Source organism: Cibotium barometz, chromosome 24 (genome assembly GCF_041138505.1).
Source record: "Cibotium barometz isolate CiBa-2024 chromosome 24, ASM4113850v1, whole genome shotgun sequence".
Taxonomy (NCBI): Eukaryota; Viridiplantae; Streptophyta; class Polypodiopsida; order Cyatheales; family Cibotiaceae; genus Cibotium; species Cibotium barometz.
In genome coordinates, this window is record NC_141069.1 from 57,040,603 (window position 1) to 57,064,681 (window position 24,079).

The following is a 24,079-nucleotide window of genomic DNA, read 5'->3' on the forward strand; positions in this document are numbered from 1 at the left end:
GAGAAAAGTAACATAGAGCTATGTATATAACCCTGTCCTGTGAGAGCTGTAAGCTGATCCACATGTATCTGGCCTCTCGATCCTGTGCTACCACTCTCAGTCTCCCCTGTAGCTCCCGTCTGAATAGGACTGCTACTCCCCCCGACCCTCTCGAGGTACCCTGGCGTGTGGTCCTCCTGTATGCTGACTCCCACTGGAATCCCTCTACTCGAGGTAGCCCTCTCTCTGGGCTCTGATGTGTCTCTGTCAGAAGTATGATGTCTCTCCCCACCATAACATGCTCCAGTCGTCCAGGCTGCACCCATAGTGAACCATTACAGTTCCATACTGCTATGTGTATCTCTGTCAGTGGCCTGGTCTGTGTCCCATAGGCCCCAAACCGCTAATCCATGGGCCGGCCATCAATGATGACCCGACCATCTCGATAGAAGGCCTTCTTGCCTTCTCTCCTCGCGTGTAAGACTCGTGGCATGCAAGTTCTCCTATGCTCAAGCTGCATCCTCGTGAGATCATCATCCAAGAAAATAGGAGCTCCCTCTAAACCCCGTAGTATGACCCTCTTCCTCATGAAGGTGACCCTCTCCGTCTCTCCTGCAAACTGTAGGATGAGGGCTCGCTTGCGTGTTGAGTCTTTCCCGGCTCTCCATGCTTTGGTGAAGGGGAGAGGGTGCTCTTCCTTGTAGCCGAGCTTCATGCATAGAAGCTGTCCATCTTTCTCGGGAGTGGAGTCAGGTGTCTCGGCTATACCTGTGACTCGAATGTTGAGGCGGCGGGCATGCCTCATCTTCTCCTCCTCAATGGTGGTGTGAATGATTTGGTTTTCTTCCCTTTGAGTTTCCTCCCTCACTTCTTTACGGATGTTCTTCTTCACCACCTCGACCCATCCTGACTGCTTGGCTTCGAGCTTTTCCTCCATGTCCTTTGTGATCTCCTTGGAGATCTCTTCTTTGATGGCCGTGAGAGTGTTGTCATTGATCTCCCCTTCTTCCTTCTCAGCATTCTTGATGGCTACCATTTTCACTTTCAATGCACTCACCTCCTCCTTGAGTGCGGTGTTCTCTTGTTCGAGGTTCGTGACCCGTGCTTCGAGAGCTATGATGTGCTTGTGTAGTTTGTTTTCCACCTCATTGAGGTTGGAATCGGATGTCTTCTTGTTCTCCTTGATTAATGCCTTCATTGCCATCTCGAGGGCCTCGAGTTTCTCTTGGAGACTCGGGGCCATTCCTCCAAATCACTCTGCAGTCCTTCCCACAGGCAGGGAGGAGAGAGAGAGAGAGAGAGTTATGTTGCTGCCTTGGGGGCCTGAGCAAGGCCAGAACAGAAGCGAACTGGGCAGCGAACTGAGGCCTAACGCGAACTGAGGCGGGAAAGGGGGCCAGAACAGAAGCGAACTGGGCAGCGAACTGAGGCCTAACGCGAACTGAGGCAGGAAAGGGGGCCAGAACAGAAGTGAACTGGGCAGCGAACTGAGGCCTAACGCGAACTGAGGCGAAAGGCGAACTGATATGATCAAGCTGGCTGATTTTGTCATCTACAGACCCTCCCATTGTAGAGAGAGAGAGAGAGAGAGAGAGAGAGAGAGAGAGAGAGTATGTGTTGTAGAGAGAAATAGTAGCCTAGGCCCTAGCGTGCACAGGTGAATTCAAATAGCCATGGGGATGATGTGGCTACGGTGAGGGGGCTTGGAGTAGTTGGAGGATCCACGCTATCTGCCAGAAACCAGAATATGGGGGCTATATAGATGGCACTGAGAAAGGCCAAGGATTAGAGCTTGGATTTTTTCCTCAGGAGAGAGAGAGAGAGAGAGAGAGAGAGAGAGAGAGGACCCGATATGCTTAAGCCCTTTTCAAAACAGATTTTTGAAAAGAGCATTGCTTAGCTCTAGGCATTGAGAAATGCTAGGTGAGCTTGAAGCTATTGCTTATGTATGTTTTATTGCTTTCTTTCCATTGAAGTAGCTTGATAAGGGTAGTTGTGTAGTGAAGTGGTGGTGGTTAAGCACCTTCCATTGCTTGGCTATTTGGTTAAGGGAAGTGAGTGAGTAAACAAGTGTAGCCAAGGATCACAACCCCCAAGTGCTTGCTAGAGATTCCTTTGCATGACAAGCGAGGTTTCTTCCATGAGCTAGTCAGGTTAAGTTCTTCGCCCATGATCCCTTCTTGGAGGAGTGTTGGTGAGTAGCCGCTAGCTACGGTGACCCCACCAATGGCGCCAATGCCGGGGAGCGGTAGCTTAAGCTAGTGAGTCTTTAGCTTGCTTCGGGGTATTAGGAAGCTCCATTGGTTGCAAAACCTTAAAGGATGTTAGATTAAGGGTTTAGGTATTTCATCTACTTGTTGAGTTGTGGGTTCTCACAAATCCTCACCCACATTGCGGTTGAGAGACTCCCGCCTCCTTTTAGTTAGCTTGCATTGCATTCATATGTGCATCATCCATGTGCATTGAAAGGTTAGCCTCATAAGCACTTTGTCAAGTTATTTCATGCTTTCTAGCTAGCTTTTAATCATAGGGAAGTTAGGCTTTAGCTTGCATTACTTGCATTGCATAAAGTAACCATTTGCATCAATAAGCTTGCATTGCATTAGGATATCATATGCATCATAGATTAACAAACATCCATAGCATCAATGCATTGCATAAAAGATCATAAAGCATTCAAGCATCCTAGCTTATAAGGATGACTAGCTTTAGCATCATTAGCAAGTTTAAGGTTTTAAGCTTTGGTTAGTGTAGCTTACATTAGCATCTTTGTCTTTGTTTGCAGCAATAGATTAAAAACTTTTCAAGCATTTGCATCACAAAAACCATTGTATATTCAAGTATCAAAAAGACACAAGCATGTTTAGTTCAAGCTTTACTAGCAAGTACAATGTTTTGGGCAATGATTAGTAGGCACTTGTTAGTGTAGCTTGAAAAGTTTTTTGGTATTCACTTGCATCAAAAGTTTAGCTTCATAAGCACTTTTGATTAGTGTAATCTAAGCGCTTAAGTTAGCCTTCATCTTAGGAAAGGATTAGGCACTTGCATCATTTAGGAATGAATAGCTTAATAACATTTGCATAGCATTTAGAATCATAGTACGTAAAATCATCCTAGCAATTGCATAAGTAGATTGGATTAGCTTTGGTAGCTTTAGTACCTTGCTTATCATTGGGATTATCTGGAACCATTCAAGCGGATTTCCTTTTAACCCATCAAGAGACACAAACTTTTTGAGTGTCTAACGACTTCCTTCTTCCTTCAATCGGGCTTCGGCCCGAGGCAACCCTGGGGATGGAGGACTAGTCGACGGACTTCCTAGAGTTAACCCCTGATTGCTTAGAAACGAAAAGATTGCCGAATACGCCATAGACAAGAACTTTGATTTCTAGCTATTTTATGCATCCTAGGCCAATTCTTGCATCATAGGTATACTCCATACATTGCATCAGAGCTCTGTAAACTCCAGATTAACTCTCTGTTTCCACCATCGACAGGATGCAAAAATAGAGGTGTCAATGGTGGAACCTCACAAGCAGGGAAAAAACTTTTTTTGAAAACTGACCACAAGGTGGTGTTGTACAGGCTGCAGGCTACAGGCACACCAAAACTTGGGCTATTTTTAGCTGTCGATGGTCTGTGTCAATGGTGGACCCAGAGAGGCACCTGAATAGGGTATAAGGCGGCTTGGAAGGCCTAAGTATAGCCCTTAGAGTGCATGGCTGCACCTAGAAGAAGATTTTTAGCTTATACTTTGCTCTGCAAAGAGGCCTAAGGGCTACCTGACACTTCTTGAAGTAGGGTTATGCTACGCAATTGCTTGCAAGAGGTTGTTGGAATAGCCTACATTGCCTAAATAGGGCCAAGACCTCATCCAAGTTCCAACAAAGACCATAAGACATCAAAGCATCTAGGCACACTTGCAAACCTTACAAAAGGCAAAAAAATAAACTAAAACATCGTAAAGAACAAGTGCCAACAAGACAAGTACACACTTGCCCTTCAAAACAATAAAAAAACGTTCCCACAATACTTTCATTTCATGGAAACGGACATAACTTTTGCATCCAATATTTTTTAATGAGTCCCAAGGGCTAGAGCTCCTCTACAGAGTTCTATACATAGCAAAACAAAAAGTCGTAGACATTTCGGTCTGGGCTTCAAAAAGTGACCAGAAGACCTCCGTTTTTTGACCTGAAGTTTGGGTGGTCTAAAATTGCCAAAAATTTACATTTTTTTGCTCACTTGGAAACTGCTTAAGGGGAGAAGGGAGTCCAAAGACCACTCAAAAAGAAAAGTTTGAGCGTAAAAACGAGTCCGAAAATGTGAGTGAAAGAACCTGCAAAAGTGCTAAAGGAAAAAAGCAATCCACTACACTTCATTGCACACATCTATGCATAGGCATTCATGGTCCGGAAGGACCATTGCATCCGGATCTTCACTTGTTTCTCGGGGGTTCCTACCCAAGGAAGTAACGTAAGATCTGCAAAGCCACTTGAGCTGGACATAGAGAGCATATCTACAGACTCAAGTGAGACATCAAAAGCGCATCGCAAAGCGAAGCATCCTACCTCATGGATGACTTCTATGATCCGGAAGCGTAGACACAATCACAACCACTAGACCAAGCACGGGGATTTAGATTTGACATAAGGCTCAATTATGTTAGGTATAATTGATACGAAGCGAAGCTATATGTCAATCCTTTAAACCAACTGACGGTTAAAATCGAGGATGTTCCACCCCCCTTTGAGTCGGAAGTTGGGGTCAACTATCAAGGTGACCGGTACGTGAGCGTACCGGTCACCTTGATAGTTGACCCCAACTAACACCTTTGTTTGAGTTCATGGATTCAACAGGTGTTACCCATTGTGAATCGGAGGGAAGAATGGTTTTTATGCCAAATCTTGCAAGAATCCCTCAAAGGTTGTACACGGATCGACAAACGCTAAGTGTGGTCAAGTGCACCACCACTGCCAACTCAAGGGCAAAAAGAGGTAAGATTTGAACCTACCATGTTCTTCATTTGTGATATGGTTGATAAAACAGTGTATGTTGATAACGAAAGCATTGTGCTTTATCAAAACAAGGTGGGCATAGTCTACAAAATGCTTGTCTTTGATAAGTATGACTATCCTCCTGAAACTACTCTCCATGTGTATGGGAAAAAGGGGACAGTAGTTGTTAACTTCTATGACGATTGGGACAACTCATACACCGTCGCATACACAGACCAATTAGGCCATTACACATGGCAAGGAAGACCAGTGTTCCAAGGGAGAGTGTCTTCTCCTAGAACATACGCAGTACCTACTACTACAACTAGACCAAACGAGATCGAGTATAATGTGCCAACTCCAACTTTTATGCATCCATTGAATTTTGATTTTGCTAGCTTGGGCATGTATCCAAGCATGGGGATGGCATTCAAGGGTAATAGACCAGGAGAACCACCCTATCCAAGAGCACCATGTGCCAACATATATGCTACGGGAAGGGTAGGACAACCAACAACTGTGGAAACTGGGGGTTACAAGATCAATGAAGGATCACATAAGCCTCATGAAACCAAAACTGAAACCAGGGATGGAACAAGGGGAAGGCGTGAGAGAGCTCGCGGAAAGTAACTTAGGCCCATTGACTTGGCTAAACATAGCAAGAAGTTTGACGAGACTACGGATCCGTACAAGCATATTGCCCAATTCCGGCAACTAGTGTATGTTGAGGGAGTCTATGATGAGCACACCAAGGTACAAGGCTTTGGTCTAACCATGGAAAGCCAGGCTAGAACATGGTTTCAAATCCTGAAGCGAGTAGCTCTATATGACTTCAAGATGCTAGCTAAGAACTTCATAGGGGCACACACTAAGATTGGGATTAAACATAACACTGCCACGGATATCTTGAACTTCAAGCAAGGAGTCGGTGCGAGAGTGCATTAACTGGCTCAAAAGGTACATTGTGAGATGCCCTAAATCTGAGACACCTAGTGTAGAGAGACTTTTCTCTTGCTTTCTAGAAGGGCTGCGTGATAATGAGCTATACATGCACTTGTTTGTAAAGAATCACATAGACCTAGATGAGTGTTACTTTGATGCTCAGAGATTGGACGACAATTGCAATCTTTCGCAAAACAAGTCTAGCCAAGATCCATCAATGTCTGGCGAGTCAAGCAAGAACGTAGAAATCCAAGCTTTGGTAGATCTCATCGTGCAAAAGCTATAGCTTTTGACTCTAGACTAACCCATCCTTCTCAAAGCTACAATCCGAGTGAATCCCATCAAAACATAGCAAAGTGGTGCAACTTTTGCATCAAGTGGACTAATCACGAGACACTAGAATGCCAACAAAGGATTAGATACTTGAGAGAAGAAAGTAGTCAAGCGTGTCATTCTGCACCAAGAACGGTTTCAAATGCGAGCGAAGAGAACCCAGGGCTTAGTACATCGGCTCAAAGGAACGTGGAAAAGGAGTGGAATGAGAGCAAAGGGGCACTAGTGCCTATTCTACCTTATCATGCTGAGAGAGAGTTGAGCTCTGAAAAAGAGTCAGCACATCAATCTAAGAGTTCTCAACTCGAATGAGCTATGCATTGCTATAAATGACATGGACCCCATTGGACCAAGAATTGTCCTCTAGAGCCAGAGCCTAATGAAAAAGGCAAGGTCAGTTGTTCTGATTGGCCAAAAATCCGGAGATATTGTGAAGGTTGTGCTGTTAATCATTTAGGCAAGCATTTCTCGCATAGACCCGATAATGATATTCGAGTTGAGAGAAGGACTTTCAATTACATTGAAGTCATCCCCTCACCAACCTCATCAGAGAGCGAGAGTGAAAATCTTTCCTTGTTGGGTAGTGACTAGAGTTCTGGCTAGGAAAGTAGCAGTAGCAGCTGATGAACCAGCGCTAAAGTCTAAGGATGAACCAGCGCTAAAGCTTGAGGAAGAGTCGGTGCTTCAGGAAATCCCTCTAGGCAAAAAGCCTAAGCCAAAGCAAAGGAAGCGCAGCAAATCCAAGAAAACCAACCCAGAGAAAACAAAGGAACACGGAGATTCCAGTGGAACTGACACTTTAGAGTCAGGTTCATGGGAATCCATTGTCTTAGAGACCCCTGAGACGGAGTGCATAGAGAATTTATAGTCAAATCCTCTATTGATCCCAAACCAGCTCAAGGAGAGCCAAAATCTGAGCCTAAGCCAAAAGAGAGTGTGGACATGCCTTTATTGGCAATTACGAGAGCTCAAGCCAAACTAGTTGGAGGAAAAGGGTGACAACAAGTCAAAACCTGAGAGCTCCAATGCTTGGGAAGAAAAGAAAGGAAAAAGGAAACAACGAAAGTCAAGAAAAATGCCCAGCCCTAAACGTTCTGAGTCAAATCAAAGTTCAGTACTACGGGTTGGAGATGCACCTACGAGACGGGAGTCGAGTAAGGTAGAAGAATGCAGAGCTGCAGTTCTGAATCAAGTTGAAGCGCTATCTAGCATGAGTTCTGGAGGATCGGTTCTTGTGGATAAGGTGAATGAAACCTTGGAAAGCATCCTCAAGGCTTATGAGAAACATCTCAAGGCGGATACCATTATCCCACCCAAGCTGAAAGAATACCCTAGTCCTATCTAGGAGAAAGTCAACTTAGTCAAGTAGGACGCACTCATAAGGGACACGCAAACAGTGTTGGAAGGGCCTCGACCCTACTCAGCCAGAAGACTGCCTTGGAAACGATTCCAAAAGTCTCTGACAAAGGGACAGCAAAAATGGAACAACACCAAGAACGAGAATGCCAGAGTGTGGGAGTCATTCCACGAGTGAGCCTACCTTGGAAACGATTCCAAAAGTCTCTGACAAAGGGACAGCAAGAATGGAACAACACCAAGAACGAGAAAGCCATAGTGTGGGAGCCATTCCACGTCTGCAGCACGAAATGGCGGAAGAACTTTGGAGAGAAGTCAGGGACTTCAAGGAGAGGGATGCAGGGTTAGAGGAGGCAGCTCCTTTTTCGGTCATCCAGCTCTCAGATTCTGTGCTTTCAGAAATAGCACCCTTGTCAATAGAAGTAAGGAGGTAGCTCCTTTTTCGGTCACCAGCTCTCAGATTCTGTGCTTTCAAAAATAGCACCCTTCTCAATAGAAGTAAGGAGCGATGACGATGATGCTAGCAGTCAAGCTAACATCTTAGCAACATTGCCATCTTAGATGGGAAGGACTGAAGCGAGCACAAAAATTTTGCCTCTTCCTTCTTCCCGACAAATCACTCCAGAAGTGAAAGATATATTGAGCCTTCAAGCTATTCTAGTAGCTCCTGTATAATGGCAACACTGCCTTTGATGGATTTTCTCAAGGTTAAGCCTGAGATGTGGACTCAAGTGTCAAAGATGTTACGGAGTAAAGGCTATGCAGTTGAAGAAGATACACGGTTAATAACGGAACTTTCGGGAGCAGCAAGCTTGGTGAGGAAAGTTCCCTTGAATAAGGTGAACAAGTAAGAATAGCCCGGCAAAGACAAAGGAAATGCCATGCTTCCGATAAAGTTGGACAAGATAAAGACCATGGCCATTCTCGATACGGGAGCAGGAATTAGTATCGCTACGAAGGCCATGTGGATTAAATGGGGGAAACAAGCTCCGAGGAAAACAAGAATGGATCTGTAGCTACTAGCAGACAAAAATCTAGAACACCCACTTGGAGTGCTTGAGAACGTAGTAGTTGAGTCTTGTGGTGTGCAATATGAGCACACCTTCGCAGTTGTCGATTTATGATATTGGGAAGGCCATTTATGTGCCAACTGAAATCCATTCAGGATTGGGGTTGTGATTACCTCTACTTACGGCATGACAACGTCACCACCCGGATTAACCTTGTAGACTACACATATAGAGATGTGACAAAGACTCCGGTGGATGACTTTGACTCATTTTCTTCAGCAGTGACTCATGCATCCACAGATGCAGCCAACTATCTCAAAAATGCATAGATCTTTCAGACTCCAACCGAAGAGACTCTCGCGCGAAGAGACTCTCGAGGAGAATAGGAGGTTGATAGATGAAGCATTGCTAGATAAGGATTACAAGCCATCTCCTTTTTGAGAATGTTGGGGTATAAAGCCCATATGGCCGGTAGAGTGGCCGGGCGCCCATAGCGTGTATATCTTTACTTTCTTGTGAATAGAACACTAACACTTCTAACCCTATCTTATGTGTGTGTTCTAGCTTAGCTTTCATCGTGTGCGTGCTACCGCGCCGCTCCCGCAGCTCGTACGCGGTATCAGAGCCCGGATTCGGCATCCCAGCATCCTGCGTGTGAGAATGAGCCCTCTATTGGAGTGGATGAGGTTGAGTGTGGGAGAAGAAATCTACACACAGAAAAACGTTTTTGCTGTGTAGAGGAGCTGGAGCTTGTGTAGCTGCTTCCCGGGTATTGTGTAGTGGTTATAGCTTGCCGCACTAGCGAGAGGAAGCTCCTGTGTAGGCAATACACACACACACACACACACACACACACACACACACACACACACACACACACACACGTGCTGAAAATTGCAGCAATACACACTCTTTTTTTCAGTTTTTTGCCTTCCTGTTCAAAAACGTGAGAGATAGAGAGAGAGATTGTGTGCGGTATTCGCTGCCAGTGCCCAAAAAGCAGCAGGAGAGTGAGAGAGAGAGCTCACGATTTCCTCATACACACACACGTTTCTGTTTCTCTTTTACAGAGAGCAAATTAGCTTTTTTAATTATTAATTAATTATAAGCTAAGCTTCGTTTCACACGCTAGTTCTTCCCGGCTTTAATTTCAAGCATCCGGCAGCTCCGAACGAGCGATTTTCTCAGCGAAGTACCCACTACGAGCAATTCGAGCATCTGCGTGTGCTATTCGCTCACGTCTACGACGCCCACTAGCCCGTGCGCGCTCCCACGATCACGCCCGCGGCGGAGGCATTTTCGGGTGCATTTTCGACATCGGCATTGCGATTCGGCATCAGCATCTACGAGGACATCGACATCGACAGCATCGACGTCGACCTCGTTAGTGCACGTTTGCACTTACGGGAACATCTTTTCATCCAGGTACGAGGTACATCGGTTTTTTGAAGCTGGTGTGTACCTGAGGTAGGACACAACTCGTGGATTAGGTACGCTGGAGCATCCCTCGAGCACCCCATTCGGCATCAGCATAGGATGTATTTGATTGTGGATAGTCATTGGATGGCATCTCGTGCTTGTTGACGCCGTTGAGGCATTGTTTTGGCTTATGCGTTTATGGTGACGGCCATGCCCAGAGACATATAGAGACGGTGATCATCTTGGTCTATGTGTGTAGACAGTCGAGCCAGCTGACAGGACACTCAGAGTTGAGCTTGATTTTTGGTTTACATAGTCGTTTTACAGAGGAGACTCTGCCGAATTTTTCGGAGATCTCGGTAGTGCTATACGCACGCGGTTATACTTCTTAGCAGCGTTCTTTTTTGGTTTCCAGAGCCAGTTTAGAGGGGAAACTCTGTCGGATTTTTCCTAGGGAGGTAGACAGTGAGGTTGGTCATGGCGACGTCCTCGCAAGAAGCTCTGTTTAACATCAAGAAGCTGGATGGCACAAACTTTCCGTTCTGGAAGAAGCAGATTTGGCAAGTGTTGGCGCAGAAGAAGCAGATCAAACCAATAAAGCTCAAAGGGGAGAGACCTGAAGCTACGGCACAGCCTGAGTGGGATGAGATGGATGAGTTAGCATGTTCGACGATCATGCTGACACTAGCCGAGAATGTTTACTTCAACGTGGCAGAAGAGACTACAACATATGGAGTATGGTAGAAGCTATGTGGTTTGTACGAGAAGCAAAGTGCTGCATCTCAGATATACTGGCTCAAGAAGCTTGTGGATTTGAAGATGAAAGAGGGGACACCGATGTCCAATCATCTCAATGAGTTCCATACGATCTTCAGTCAGTTAACAGCGCAAGAAATAGAGTTTCCGGATCCCGTGAAAGCTATGTTCTTGTTAATCACATTGCCAGAAAGCTAGGATACGTTCAGGACAGCTCTCAGCAACGGCAGATGGTCTCACGAGTGCCAATGTTGAAGGTAGCTTGTTGACAGAGGAGGTCAACAGGAAGAACAATGACAAGGGCAAAGGCAATAGCGCATTGGTGGTTAGAGGAAGAACTACCAAGAAGGAGAAAAAGGGTTCGAGAGGTAAATCACGCAGTAAATCCCATGACTCGAAGAGTGACATAGAGTGTTACCATTGCGGTAGATCGGGTCACATGCGAAGGGATTGTCCGAAATGGAAAGCGAAAAAAGGCAAAGGAAAGGCCTGTGATTCAGATGAGAAGAAGAAATCGTCAGTGAAGCTCGAAGAGATTAATGTGACAGACACTGATGCTCATGAGCATGTGGATGGTGATGACGCATGCAAGGCAGCACCCGTAGAGATCTATTTAAAGCACGATGGATTCTGCAATGTTGACTGCAAACGATGGTTTTGCACTGAGTGATTGGATTATCGACTCAGGTGCTTCTCTACATGTTTCTCCTCACAGAGAGTGGTTTACATCGTACGTGGCCACTAAGGATCTAGTCAGGCTTGGGAATGAGCAGACATGTGAGATTGTGAACACTGTGTGTATGGCAAGCAAACACAGGAACGGCATGTGGTAAGAGGTATCAGGAAAGATCAGAGACTGGCACTGGTGCACAGTGATCTTTGTGGTCCAATGCCTAGCTTGTCGCTAGGGGGAGCCTCTTATTTTCTGACATTCATTGATGACTATTCTCGCAAGGTCTGGATTTATTTTCTCAAGCACAAAGACGAAGTCTTGGAGAGGTTCAAGACGTTTGTAGCATTGGTGGAGAATCAGAGTGGCAAGAAGCTGAAATGCTTACGCACTGATAACGGCGGAGAGTACACTTCAAAGACTTTTCAGGACTTTTGTGATGACAAAGGCATAAAGCGTGAATTGACTGCTCCGTACAATCCTTCACAGAATGGTGTGGCAGAGAGAATGAATCGCACGGTTCAGGAGAAAGTCCGTAGTATGTTGTCTAATGCAGAGTTGCCTAATGGGTTTTGGGCAGAGGCAATGGCTACAGCAGTTCATCTTATTAATCGGTCTCCCAGCAGAGTTTTAGAGAATGAAGCTTTGGCAGAGATGGTATGGTCGGGCAAGCCGCCCTCGTACGAGCATCTCAGAGTCTTTGGTTGTGAGGCTTACAGCCATATTCCGAAGGAATTCAGGAACAAGCTAGAACCAAAGAGCAGGAAGTGCATATTTCTTGGCTATGGTGAGTCTCGAGAGATGGGATACAGGCTTTGGAATCCAGAATCCAGAAAGGTCTTACGTAGCAATGATGTGTATTTCAACGAGGCCAAATTTCATGCTAAACCAGAGAAGACTGAGGAGATAAGACGAGTTATCTTCCAAGAAGATGGACCTAGTACATCAAGACAACAAACTAATGCTCAAGGAGAGCAAGGCAATGTTAGAGTGGAAGAGCCAGTGGTGGAACCACCTGTGTTGCGGAGATCTGAGCGTATCTCGCATCCACCTGATCGTTTCGTTCCATCTCTACATTACATCATGTTGACTGATTGCGGAGAGCCTTCATGTTACAAGGAATCGATGCAGATGGCAGATTCGGGTAAGTGGCAGTTAGCAATGCAGTCAGAGATGCAGGCGCTGCATAAGAATCAGACATGGGATCTGGTTAAGTTGCCAGTGGGCAAGAAAGCTTTACCTTGTAAATGGGTTTACAGGTATAAGATAACTCCTCATGATGGGCAGCCTAAATACAAAGCACGGTTGGTTGCTAAGGGATTTAAGCAAGAACAGGGAATTGATTTTGATGAAGTCTTTTCGGCGGTTATCAAGATGACTACACTGAGATGTGTACTTGCTTTGGTTGCTTAACAAGATTTGGTGTTGCACCAAATGGATGTCAAGACGGCGTTCTTGCATGGAGATTTGCATGAGGAGGTATACATGCAGCAGCAGCCAGAAGGGTTCTATGAGAAAGGCAAAGAGAACATGGTATGCCATTTAAAGAGAAGTCTTTATGGTTTGAAACAGGCACCAAGGGAGTGGTACCAGAAGTTTTATACGTTCGTGCTTTCTCAAGGTTACAAGAGAAGTGAGATTGATCACTTCTTATACACCAAGCGAGCTAAGGATGGTAGCTTGCTGATTCTCATTCTATATGTGGATGACATGTTAATTGCTGGTAGGCAGTTGGCAGAGATCTCAGCACTCAAGTCAAAGATGGCGAAGACCTTTGACATAAAGGACATGGGTGAGGCAAGTCATATACTTGGTATGCGTATCCGCAGAGAAAGGGAGAAGCGATTGCTTTACTTGTCTCAACAGGAGTATATTGACAAGGTCTTGCAGCGTTTCAATATGGACAGGGGAAAGGCATTGCCGACGCCATTGCCGTCATATGTGAAACTTAGCAAGCAAGATTGCCCAGAGTCTGATGAGGCTAAGGCTGAGATGGACAAGGTGCCATATGCGTCTGCAGTGGGTAGTTTGATGTATGCGATGATTGCTACACGTCCAGACATTGCATTTGCAGTGGGAGTGGTTAGCCGATATATGTCAAACCCAGGCAAGAAACATTGGGAAGCAGTGAAAGGTATCATGCGATATCTGAAAGCGACAAAGCATATGTGCATATGCTTCGGTAGTCAGAGTGATCTGAGTGTCAGAGGGTACACTGATTCAGATTATGCAGGAGATTTAGACAGGAGAAGGTCTACGTCAGGCTATGTCTTTACGATGACTGGAGGTGCAGTGTCGTGGCGATCTCGATTACAAGATTGTGTTATGCAATCTACAACGGAAGCTGAGTGTGTTGCAGCGTGAGAGGCTTGCAAAGAGGCTATTTGGCTTGGTAGATTAGTCGCGGACTTGGGAATCAAGGAAGAGATGCCAGCTTTGCATTGTGATAGCCAAAGTGCTATACAGTTAGCCAAGAATCCAGTGTTTCATGCGAAGACAAAGCATGTGGATGTGAAGTATCACTTCATCAGGGAGGTGATCGAGGACAAGCAGATACAGCTCGTCAAGGTTCATACCGCAGAGAATCCTGCTGATCTACTCACCAAGGGACTTCCAGGGCAAAGCTTTGCACATTGTCGTGAGCTATTGGGCGTTGGGTAGTCTGTTTGTCTACTCATCTTTGTACTAGTGCACACAATATGCTCACACCGTCTTCTGTATCCTGAGTTTCGTGAGTTTAGCAATCCATTTCATTTACTTCAAACTTTAAAGAGATGAGAGAGAGATATGAGAACTGTACACCAGATGGGGTCCCGAATTACCCACTGAAGGGCCCCCTATCCCGATAACGAGATAGTATTTGCTTTATTACTTTAGAGAGAATGACTTTGGACTGTAGATAAGCCAAAGGCAAGATCTCGGAGGATCGGAGTATGGCTGATCTGTACACTGCTGTAGAAACACCTCAATGACTTGATCTCGAGCCTATGCACTCCTCCCAAGGGCATGAGGAAGGGCTGCACACCTGAGGCTCAAAGAAGAAGAAGGTGGACTGTTCTACACACTGTTAGAATGCTGAAAACACATATGAATGCTGAGTTACCTTCACCAGATGACTGCTGAATGTGTTGATGATGCACAGAATGCTGGACACTGATGCAAACAACTGTTTCAGGGCTGGAAACTGCTGTAGACTGTTGCTTCAAGGCTGGAATCTGCTGTGGACAGAAATGCAGGGGTCTGGAGAGGGCTGTGGACTGAAACGCATGAGCAACAGAGGACTGTAGGTCTGCTGCTATACGGCTGGAGCAAAACGCAGATGGACTGCTGTACGGCTGCACCAAAACACAGGTATGAAGGCTGTCAACTGCTGGTTTTCAGGCGTGGAACTGAGCTGAAGAGTATGCTGAATCTAGGGCATGAACTGATGCTGAATTCAGGGCTGAAAGAGGCTGAGGACAAGCACCTAGGGCTGGGCTGAAGCTATGGATCTCAAGGGCTGGAGAAGAAAGCTTATGGGCACTAGGGCTGGATTAGTCTTGGGCTGAAAGCAAGAGAGAGGAGAGCTCTTAGCACAATGAAGACTGAATGAGCAAAAGAGGCTCTAGGCAAGCCTATTTATACTAACTGGAGGTTGGTCATTTAATAAAGTTAATATTTATAAATGCCCAACAATGCAAATCATGCTAAATAAATACTAATAAATATGGGAAAAATACCAGATAAATCCCAGTAAATTCCCTAAGGCTTTGGGGATGTTCTAAATGATGCACAGGCATATGTATGCATATTATGCAAGATGCAGAGTGCTTTCTGATGCAAACCCTAAGGCTTCTACTGACTCTACATGCATGAATGATTCTCTCCAAGTGGGTTAAGGGACTTGACTGAGGCTGAGGAATGACCTACGTAGCTCGTGCCTGACTTATCCTGGACTGAGGATGTACAATGGGGTCACGGCGTACGACAAATATCATCCTATTGGGTTCTAAAACTGTACAACTGCTGCACTTCTGATGATGAGCCATCTTGTCACCATGCACTGAGTGCAGAGTGCATGTGACAGATTCAGATAGTCCACACACACCGTATCCTAGCGTGGGGGCATCCTCGGATGGTTAGATTGCGTTCCGGCACGACCACCGACTTCAGCATCATGTCTACACGAGAGAGTACTCATCAGCCGGAAGACGTCTCCCCCGAAGGAGACCTTGCTCTTACGCCTACAGCAGACACCATAGCTCTTCTAAGAGCTCAGAACCAGCTACTCATGGAGCGTCTCCAACTCTTGGAGGCAGCAGCAGCACGTCCTTCTACACCTCCAGCAGCACCCGACTACATCTCCCTCTTCTTTCAGATGGAACAACAAAGGAGAGAGGACGAGGCTCGAAGGAGAAGAGAAAAAGAAGAAAGACGGGACTATGAGGAAGCCCAACGCAGGATCGACGAAGACCGGCGTCAGGCTGAACTCGCCGCTCGGGAACACCAACGTGAGCTTGATCGAGAACGTATGTTACTCGAACACCAACGGGAAAAGGAGGCCATACACTTGAGGTATCAGCAGCTCTCCTCAGTCTCCACAGTCATAGGTGTCACCAGTCAGCATCCCGCAGCAGCTTCAACCACCATCATTCGCAGTCAACCGAATTTCAGCAAGTATGATGGTAAGTGTGATCATTCTTCAGTTAATCAATTTGTTCATCAGTTTAATGCTCATTTTCCATTAGCTAGGATCACAGACCCTCAAGACAAAGTCCACTTAGCGGCTCCCCATCTCACTGGTGAGGCAGTCACTTGGTGGCAGCATTGGTCTAGTATTCATACTGACCAGGCCACAGGTGTCACAGCCTTTGACTGGGACATCTTTGTCCATGACCTGAAGACCAGATTTCTCCCGCCCCAGTACATGACCGGTCTGAAAGACGAGTTCTATGGACTCAGGCAGAACGGTTCCCCAGTGCTTCAGTTTTCCGGTAAGGTTATTACTTTAGCACAGCAGTTAGGGTTATCTGAGTAGGCCAAGATGGAGCAATTGATTCGTGGATTGGACTCCAACATTCGGTTCACAGTTCGTAACTTTGAACCAAGCACATATGACCGGGCTTTGACTCTCGCTCAGAATGAAGAAATGAAGCTCAACGGAGGCAAGCCCAAGCAGACATCTCAGTCTAGTACCAAACCCCAGCAGCAGCAATCAGCTGCACAGACAGGGAAAGGTAACGCATCTTCTAAAGATGCTAAGAAGGACAGCAGTAATAGCTCCAGTTCAGGGGGTAAAAAGGATAAAGAACCTAAGAAAACCCCTGATGAAAAGGCTAAAGCAGGCATTACTGGAGGTTATCTTCCTCCAGAGGAGCAAAAGAAGTACCAGTCAGAAAATAGATGTTTTTTCTGTCATATTATAGGACATGGTAAGAAGGATTGCCACAAATGGCAAGCGGCACAAGCTGCCAAAGCTCCTTCTGCCACAGTTGCCACAGCCTCCCCAGCTCCTCCAGTCCCGCCTACTACCTCAAATGCAGTTCAACTTTTACCTTCCATGCATCCTATACCATCCGTGGTATTTGATGCTAAGCAGGAGGGTGAGAGCGATGCTGCTTAGAAGAGCCTTATCCGAGCTTATGGCTCTGCCCAGGGCCGACAGTTTGTAGTCCTTTTCGATATGGGTAGTTCTGAGGACGCCATCTCTCCCCAGTTGGCTAATAAATTGAATTGTACTTTAGTCCCATATCATCTGGATGTGGACGGGTTTACACCTGGTCTTCGCACCCATATTTCCCAGAAGGCACAGCAGGCTGTGTCACAAATCCCTATATTCTAGGGACATGCGGATGCGTGTCAGGCCTAGAAACATGCGGATGCATGTATGTATTATACTTGGGCATGTGTATGGATCATATGAGTGGATGCATATGAGTCCAAGGACATGGCAGGACATTTGTGGACTTTCGGGCGGTGCCCGTGTGGATTCCGGCCATGCACACATGGTGTGTTATGATGGCAGGCGGAATATTTTCAAGTACAAGAATGATGATAGGTGGTTCTCCAAGTTTACATGTGCACAATGCATAAATGATGCATGCCATAACTTTATTTTACTCTGTGTGACATTGTCTTGCTGCCTGGACAATGCTTGTTATTTTGGCTTGTGAAGCCCGAGGGACCGGGGACGCCCGGGCACCTTGTGGACACGTGTGTGCACTCCTGCTTGGGCCTAAAATTGTGGGCTTATGGGTTTTGCAGGTGGTAAGTGCGTCCACATTCAATTTACAGTTTATTTCATTTACTACTAAAGTTTATTAGTTTGCAGGTCCACACTCATTAATAAGTGGCCGGACAACTTATAATGCGTTCGCATTTAGTTGGACCAAAATTAATGAAGTCCGGACAACTTATGGCCATTTCCCATTTGGTTGGACCTAAACTTATACAAACAGGACAAATGGAGCACTATGGGCTGGACACCTACCTGGACACCTTATGGGGGACACATGTCAGCCAGTTTGTGCACCCACCAAGCCCCATAGGTGGCACTGGAGAAAGGCGCCTCCTTCAAGAGGCCATTTGGGCTGTTTTATTCATAACTCAACACATTGGAGAGCTGGTTGAAGCTTTGGGAGTTGCTACAGGGCTGGTTGCTTGCTTCCCGGACTCACACAAGCTTGGATATCGATCCCCACACTCTTCTAAAGGGCTGGTTGGTAAATTTCAGACCTGTATTTTTCTGGTTATTGCGAGTTTTGGGCTGGTTACAGGTGTCCAAAGTCAACTTGGACAATACAGGACAGCTCTAGGGACCTCCACAGGGCTATAGGACCCTTTACAGGTGGATTTCTCGCGATGGAAAGCTGCTGTTTTGGACTGGTTATTGCATAAAACAGGCCGGACAGCAATGGAATATGTGAGCATGGATGTGTCTCAAGGATTCCTGGTGTAACAGGTGTTTAGGGCAAGCATTGGGAACACTTGCTCGCGGAGAACACAGGTTTCTGGATCAGTTTCTCGCGTAGAAACAGGGCCTAAAGATCCATTTACATCCTGTGCAGGGCGGAGTACCTGTGAGGATTGTGATACTCTTGTGCAGGGCGGATGTACCTGTGAAGAGGCTTGTGCAGGGCGGATGTACCTGTGTGTAGGGCGGATGTACCTACAGATTCTCTTGTTTGAGATGTATTCATACATGATGTATTTGGAAGAATCAGGTGCAGGCTGGTGGTGAATCCCCAGGCACCCATAATCTTGTACTTTGCAGACTCTTTTGGTAATATAACCTAAAGGGGGGGGGTCAGCCTATCATCGGCCCCTTTATGTTGTGTACTCTCATTTTCAGCTTTGTGGTTGTAATGCTCAATTGTTAAGTGCTCAGAATCTTGTTCACATTTATACGATTCCAATTCACGCTTCCGCCTTCCCGTCACATTGGTATCAGAGCTCAGTTTTTTCCCCTCATTGGAAAACGGTTTGAGGCTTGGAATCATAAGTGGTGACCTGATTTGAGTGTCATGGACAGCCACATTTCTGACAGTGTGGAGAACACACAGGACCGTGAACTTCATGGTACAAGGGATGCAAGAGATGCTGCAGGCAATGATGTCTATGGAGATGCAGGTACTCATGACACTATGCATTCTGATTTGGAATCTTTGAGGCGTCAAGTGCGACGCTATAGGGCTGAAACCGAAGAGCTTAGGTCATTGAAAAATGACCCGGATGTACAAAGGGTGTTGGCTGCGAAGGCAAAGGCTTCGGTCCATGAAGTCACTTTTGAAGCAATTGCAAAGGAAATGGATGTTGAGAAACCCCGAGAGCTTGCACTTGCATACCTAATGGTTAAGGGTGATGTATACACTGAAGCAGATGGTAGTTTGGCTTTCAAGAAGCCACCCCTTATGGCTGCCCGTGGTGATGCACATGATGCGCAACAAGCAGAAAGAGCACAGCAAGTGCCAAATGCTGAAAGGACAAGAGTCCCTGGTGCTAGGCTTGATGCAGGTCAAGAGAAGAGTAAGGATGAGGGATCCTCTACTCATTCCCGCTTTGCTCCAAGAAGACATGTCCGTTCTCGTGTTGAGCTTTCCACTCATTTGGAGAGTGTGACTCAAGAGAGAACGAAGAGGGATCGTGAATCTTCATCGCGGCATCATCATCATGCAGATGAACAGGATGTACATAGGGATGCATATAGAAGGAAGAAGCCTCGAGAGTTCAAGTCCGGTGAGAAGGATGTAAAGTTTGAAAACTTTCAGGGACGGATGGACTCTACCAAAGCACTTGCTTTCATTAGACAGTTTGAGATAGCTTTTTGCAATGAAGACTTTTCGGAAAAGTCTATGCTCAGGCATGTGGGAATGCATCTCAAGGATACGGCAAGTGATTGGTGGCTTGCAAAAATACTTGATGGAAGTGCTGCCCCAACTTGGTCTTCTTTCAAAATTCAGTTTTATGATCAATTCTTACCACCAAACTTTGCAAAGGATGTACGCAAGGAGTGGGATTGGCTGTCCCAAGATGAGGGAGAGTCCGTTGCTTCATACATAGCAAAGTTTTGGAAAGTCCTTCTCAAGCATAGTTTCCATGAGTTTCGGAAACGGGGGTGCGGAGCACGGCGGGAAACGGAGTTTCGGAGTTTCGGCCTTCGGGAAGAAACGGGGAAACGGAGTTTCGGTTTTAGGGTTTAATACATACATATATAATTAATAAAAACATTACAAAAGCTTGAAAAATACATCTTTGCTTAAGTTCAATGTCAAAGACTCAAATGATAGATCAAAATTCAGAAATGACAACTGTAGGCTCAAGGCTCAAGCCTCAAAAGAGTCAATACAAAACAAGATCCATCATTCATAATCCATAATCCATATGTATAGACTATAGTAAATACAAAACATGATCAAAAAATATCCATGTGGCTGGCAGGCTGGCAGCAGCTGCTGGCATGACAAAATCCTAGAGCTAAGTGCTCCAAAAATCACTCATCAAGATCATCCATGGAGGAGTCATCCTCCGACTCATGAGAGTCAGGCTCAGATGAAGAAATGGTAGGATCGTGGTCCTCTGCCTCTGCTGAAGTGGAAGCGATGGATCCCCCCCTCTGCCTCTGAGAATGGGTGGTGCAGCGGGTGTTGTGGCTCGGCACTGTCAGCTCCTCATAAAGCAAGGTGTACATATCACGCTCATTCCGTGGGATCTCTGGGATGAACCTCTCCCTCATGATGTCGATCTTATCCACATTCACCTGCGAAGGCTCCGGATGTCGGGCATTCCTCTCAAGGAGCTGGAGGTTGCAATGACAAAACACCAACCGCTCTAGCTGAGCGGTACTCAGCCTATTCCTCTTCTTTGTATGGAAGAGGGCCCAAGTGCTCCAATTCCTCTCACATGGACCCGAACTGCAATCCTGTGAGAGCACTCGAATGGCGATGCGTTTCTGTTATTGAAATGCACATACAATTAGAAATTAGAACTAAGTGGAAACAAGAAAGATGCACATTGTACAGTGTACTATGTAAACTGTAGTTAAGGGTAGTGAATTACCAGCGTGGGAGCACAATTTCCATACTTCTCCCACCATAAGACAGGCTGTAGCTGAGTCTCTCGAAGCTTTGCAGTCTCTCGACCAAAGCTCCCTGTCTGGTTGCGAAAGGCCAAGAGATCATCCTCTATACATTTCAGCATGTGCACATTACCAGATGTCAAGTTCCTCATGTATGTCATGAAGCCTTCTTCTAGCTCCTCGTTCTCGTATTGCTCCTCATCTCGCCACAAAGGATGCAATACATGTGCTACTGCATGAATCGGCCTGTGAAACCAATCCCATCGCCGATTCCACACAGCCTTGATTTCATCAACCCTTTAGAGATCAAACCATAAGATAAAAAAGGACAAAAAACAAGAGTCAAGAGTCGAGACCAATGTAAAGACTCAAGAGTAAAATAAAGATAAGAAGTAAAGCAAGGGTAGCCATGACTGAGGAGACTTACTGCCCTGCTCTCAAGTAGTCTTGCTTGTTGAGAGCCTCCCCAATCTTGTCCATGTACTCGTATAAAAGGCCTAGAGTACTGCCCTCCATGTCTGTAATGCGTAACACTGTGTAGATGGGGTTGAGAGTTTTGATCAACCCCTCAACCTCTACCCACCACTCCTCTCTCATGACATCACGCACAAAAGCTCTTGCCTTGGGGCTCTCTCTCTCATCCCACTCTAGCCATTCATTTGAGTAGACAGTGCGTACCAACTCTCTGCGGACTCGCAGGAGTCTCTCAAGCACAATGAACATGTATGCAAATCTGGTGGCTGCAGGCTGCAATAGCTCAAGAGTGCTGTAGGCCCGATACATGCTCAAGACTTTTGGCCTCTTCTTCACAAACTTCACCATGCTTCGTGCGGTGCAAAAGATGGCTTCAACCCATTGTATTTGACCTATGTCCTCAATCAATAAGTCGAGGCTATGTGATGCACAAGGGGTCCACACAATGGCTGGAAATTCATCCTCTAGCATAGAGCCCATAGACTTACAATTACTTCCATTATCTGTCACCACCTGCACAACATTCTCAGGCCCAACTTGCACTATAGTCTCCCTTATATGTGTCCAAATAAATGCACCTGTAACTGTGAGACCTCGGAGGGAGGCATCAATGGCTTTCAAAAACATAGTGCCTTTGCAGCATGACACCAAAACATTGTATACATTTCTCCTGCGTACATCTGACCACCCATCACACAATATAGTGCAGCCATACTTTTTCCATGTTTCCTTCAAGGGCTCTAGCTGCACTTCTATGCATGATTTTTCCCGCTTTAGCTCTCGTGTCCGCAGAGCCTCAGATGTAGGGCCATCCCACTCGCATCCAATGCGGCTGATGGCCCTCATGGTCTTCCTCCATTGATTTGTCTTGGCCACATGAAAGGGAATGGCACACCGTATGAACATCCGGGTGAGCTCCCTAGTTGCCTCTGCAATTGCTTGCTTTTGAAATCCTGCTTGGATGCTAGCCCTTTGTACAGTATTTATTGGAGGGGTGTCTTGTGAATGTGATACATCACCTGGCAAAGGAGTCCTTGCATGCACACCCGACACTGAGGTAGAGGAGAAATCTGATCCTGTGTCTTTTCCTCTGGCCCTCTTTGCTGCTGCTGCTTGACTTGAACCAGCTTCATGCTCTTGACCACCCATTGCTGTAGATACTTCCTCTTCGGGAATGGCCAAACGCTTTCGCCTCCACATTTCAAGGCTTTTCCGAACATCTAGAGGAACAGAGGGGCATGGCCCTACATCTTTGTTTGGAACATGAGCAAGATGGTCCTTCACACGGGTGACACTCCCCGTTTTGACCAACCCACAATATTTACATCTCCATTTCCTGGAGCCACCAGATCCTGCATAAGCCCCCACTTGCTCCACATGCTGCCAAAAAGGATCCGGAGTCCGAGCCATGTTACTTAACTTACTTGTGCGGTTCGAGGTCGGAAGACTCGGAGAGATTCGAGAAGTGGAGGCTGTTTTTCTGGTCCTGCAGGCTGCGAGCAAGGTGTGACTCCTTCTTGCTTGGTAGAGCTTAGATGGCAAAGGTGGAGGCCCCAAGTAGAGAGGTAGAGGGCGTGGTAGAGGGCTGATGTGGAGGTAGAGGAGTAGAGGGCAAGGTAGATGGGTAGAGCAGCTCCAAACAGGCGGCGGAAAGAAGGCGCAAAATGCCGGCGAAGAGAGCACGCGGGTTTCTAAACCCTGGAAAAAATAAAACTTGGAAACGCCGTTTCCGTTTCTGGAAACGTTTCCGAAACGTTGGAAACGTTTCGGTGGTCCAGAAACGCCGTTTCTGGAAACTATGTGAATCTCAAGGTTACTCCCTTCATGAAGATTGGAGAGGACGAGAAGAAGAGAAAGTTTGAATCGGGGCTCCATCACATCATTCAACAAAGCTTGGGAGTGTACCCAAATAAGACCATACAAGAGCTTATACACTCAGCCATGATTGCGGAGAACTTACACATAAAAGCACCCACAAATAAGCCATTTGCAGGTCAAAACAAGAGCAAATTCAGGGCTGGTTATGACCAGAAAAAGGGTGGACAGCCACCTAAGAATGCTCCCAAAGATGGCCGAGATGCAAAGGATGACTCCGAAAAGAAGCCGGGGGGTAAACGCCACAATTTTGGGCTCTCAAAACAGCAATTGGAAGAGTACAGGAAGGCTGGAAAATGCTTTAAGTGTGGCAGTAAAGATCATATATATCCTAAATGCCCACAGAATCCTAAGAATGCTGAGCCTAATGTGCAAAAGCCTCTTGTGAATGTTGTACCCGATGTGCAGGGTAATACAGGGCATGAGCCCAAGAGTAGAGTCATATGCAAGGCTTGGGGCAAATTGAAGGATCAGTCCGCTTTGTTTCTTTTTGATGATGCTTCCACAGATAACTTTATATCCGTACAAATGGCTGCCGCCATAGGTCTCAATGTGGAAGACATGGGAATGCAAATGAATGCAGATGCCGCCTTTGAGGGCAAACAGGTTGATTTAACTCCGGTCATTGGTAAGCTCCGTGTACAAATACAGGACTACCTCGACTATGAGAGCTTTTTAGTGGCTCCTCTTACAGGTTGTGATGTTTTGTTGGGGA

At 46.2% G+C, this 24,079-nt stretch overlaps 1 protein-coding gene across 1 annotated transcript; it reads right to left on the reverse strand.

Annotated features, from left to right (window-relative positions):
* Positions 1–20,337: 20,337 nt before the first annotated feature.
* LOC147625505 (uncharacterized) lies at positions 20,338–23,237 on the reverse strand. The gene is made up of 2 exons (XM_086818822.1): positions 20,997–23,237; positions 20,338–20,889 (listed from the first exon to the last, which is right to left on the reverse strand). Exon 1 carries the CDS (start codon positions 22,897–22,899, stop codon positions 21,439–21,441), a length of 1,461 nt encoding a protein of 486 aa, XP_086674948.1. The 5' UTR covers positions 22,900–23,237; the 3' UTR covers positions 20,338–20,889; positions 20,997–21,438.
* Positions 23,238–24,079: the final 842 nt, after the last annotated feature.

What these genes read in the sequence shown, in the direction of transcription:
- LOC147625505 (XM_086818822.1), bottom strand. Translation starts at nt 22,899, where the DNA reads ATGGCTCGGACTCCGGATCCTTTTTGGCAGCATGTGGAGCAAGTGGGG.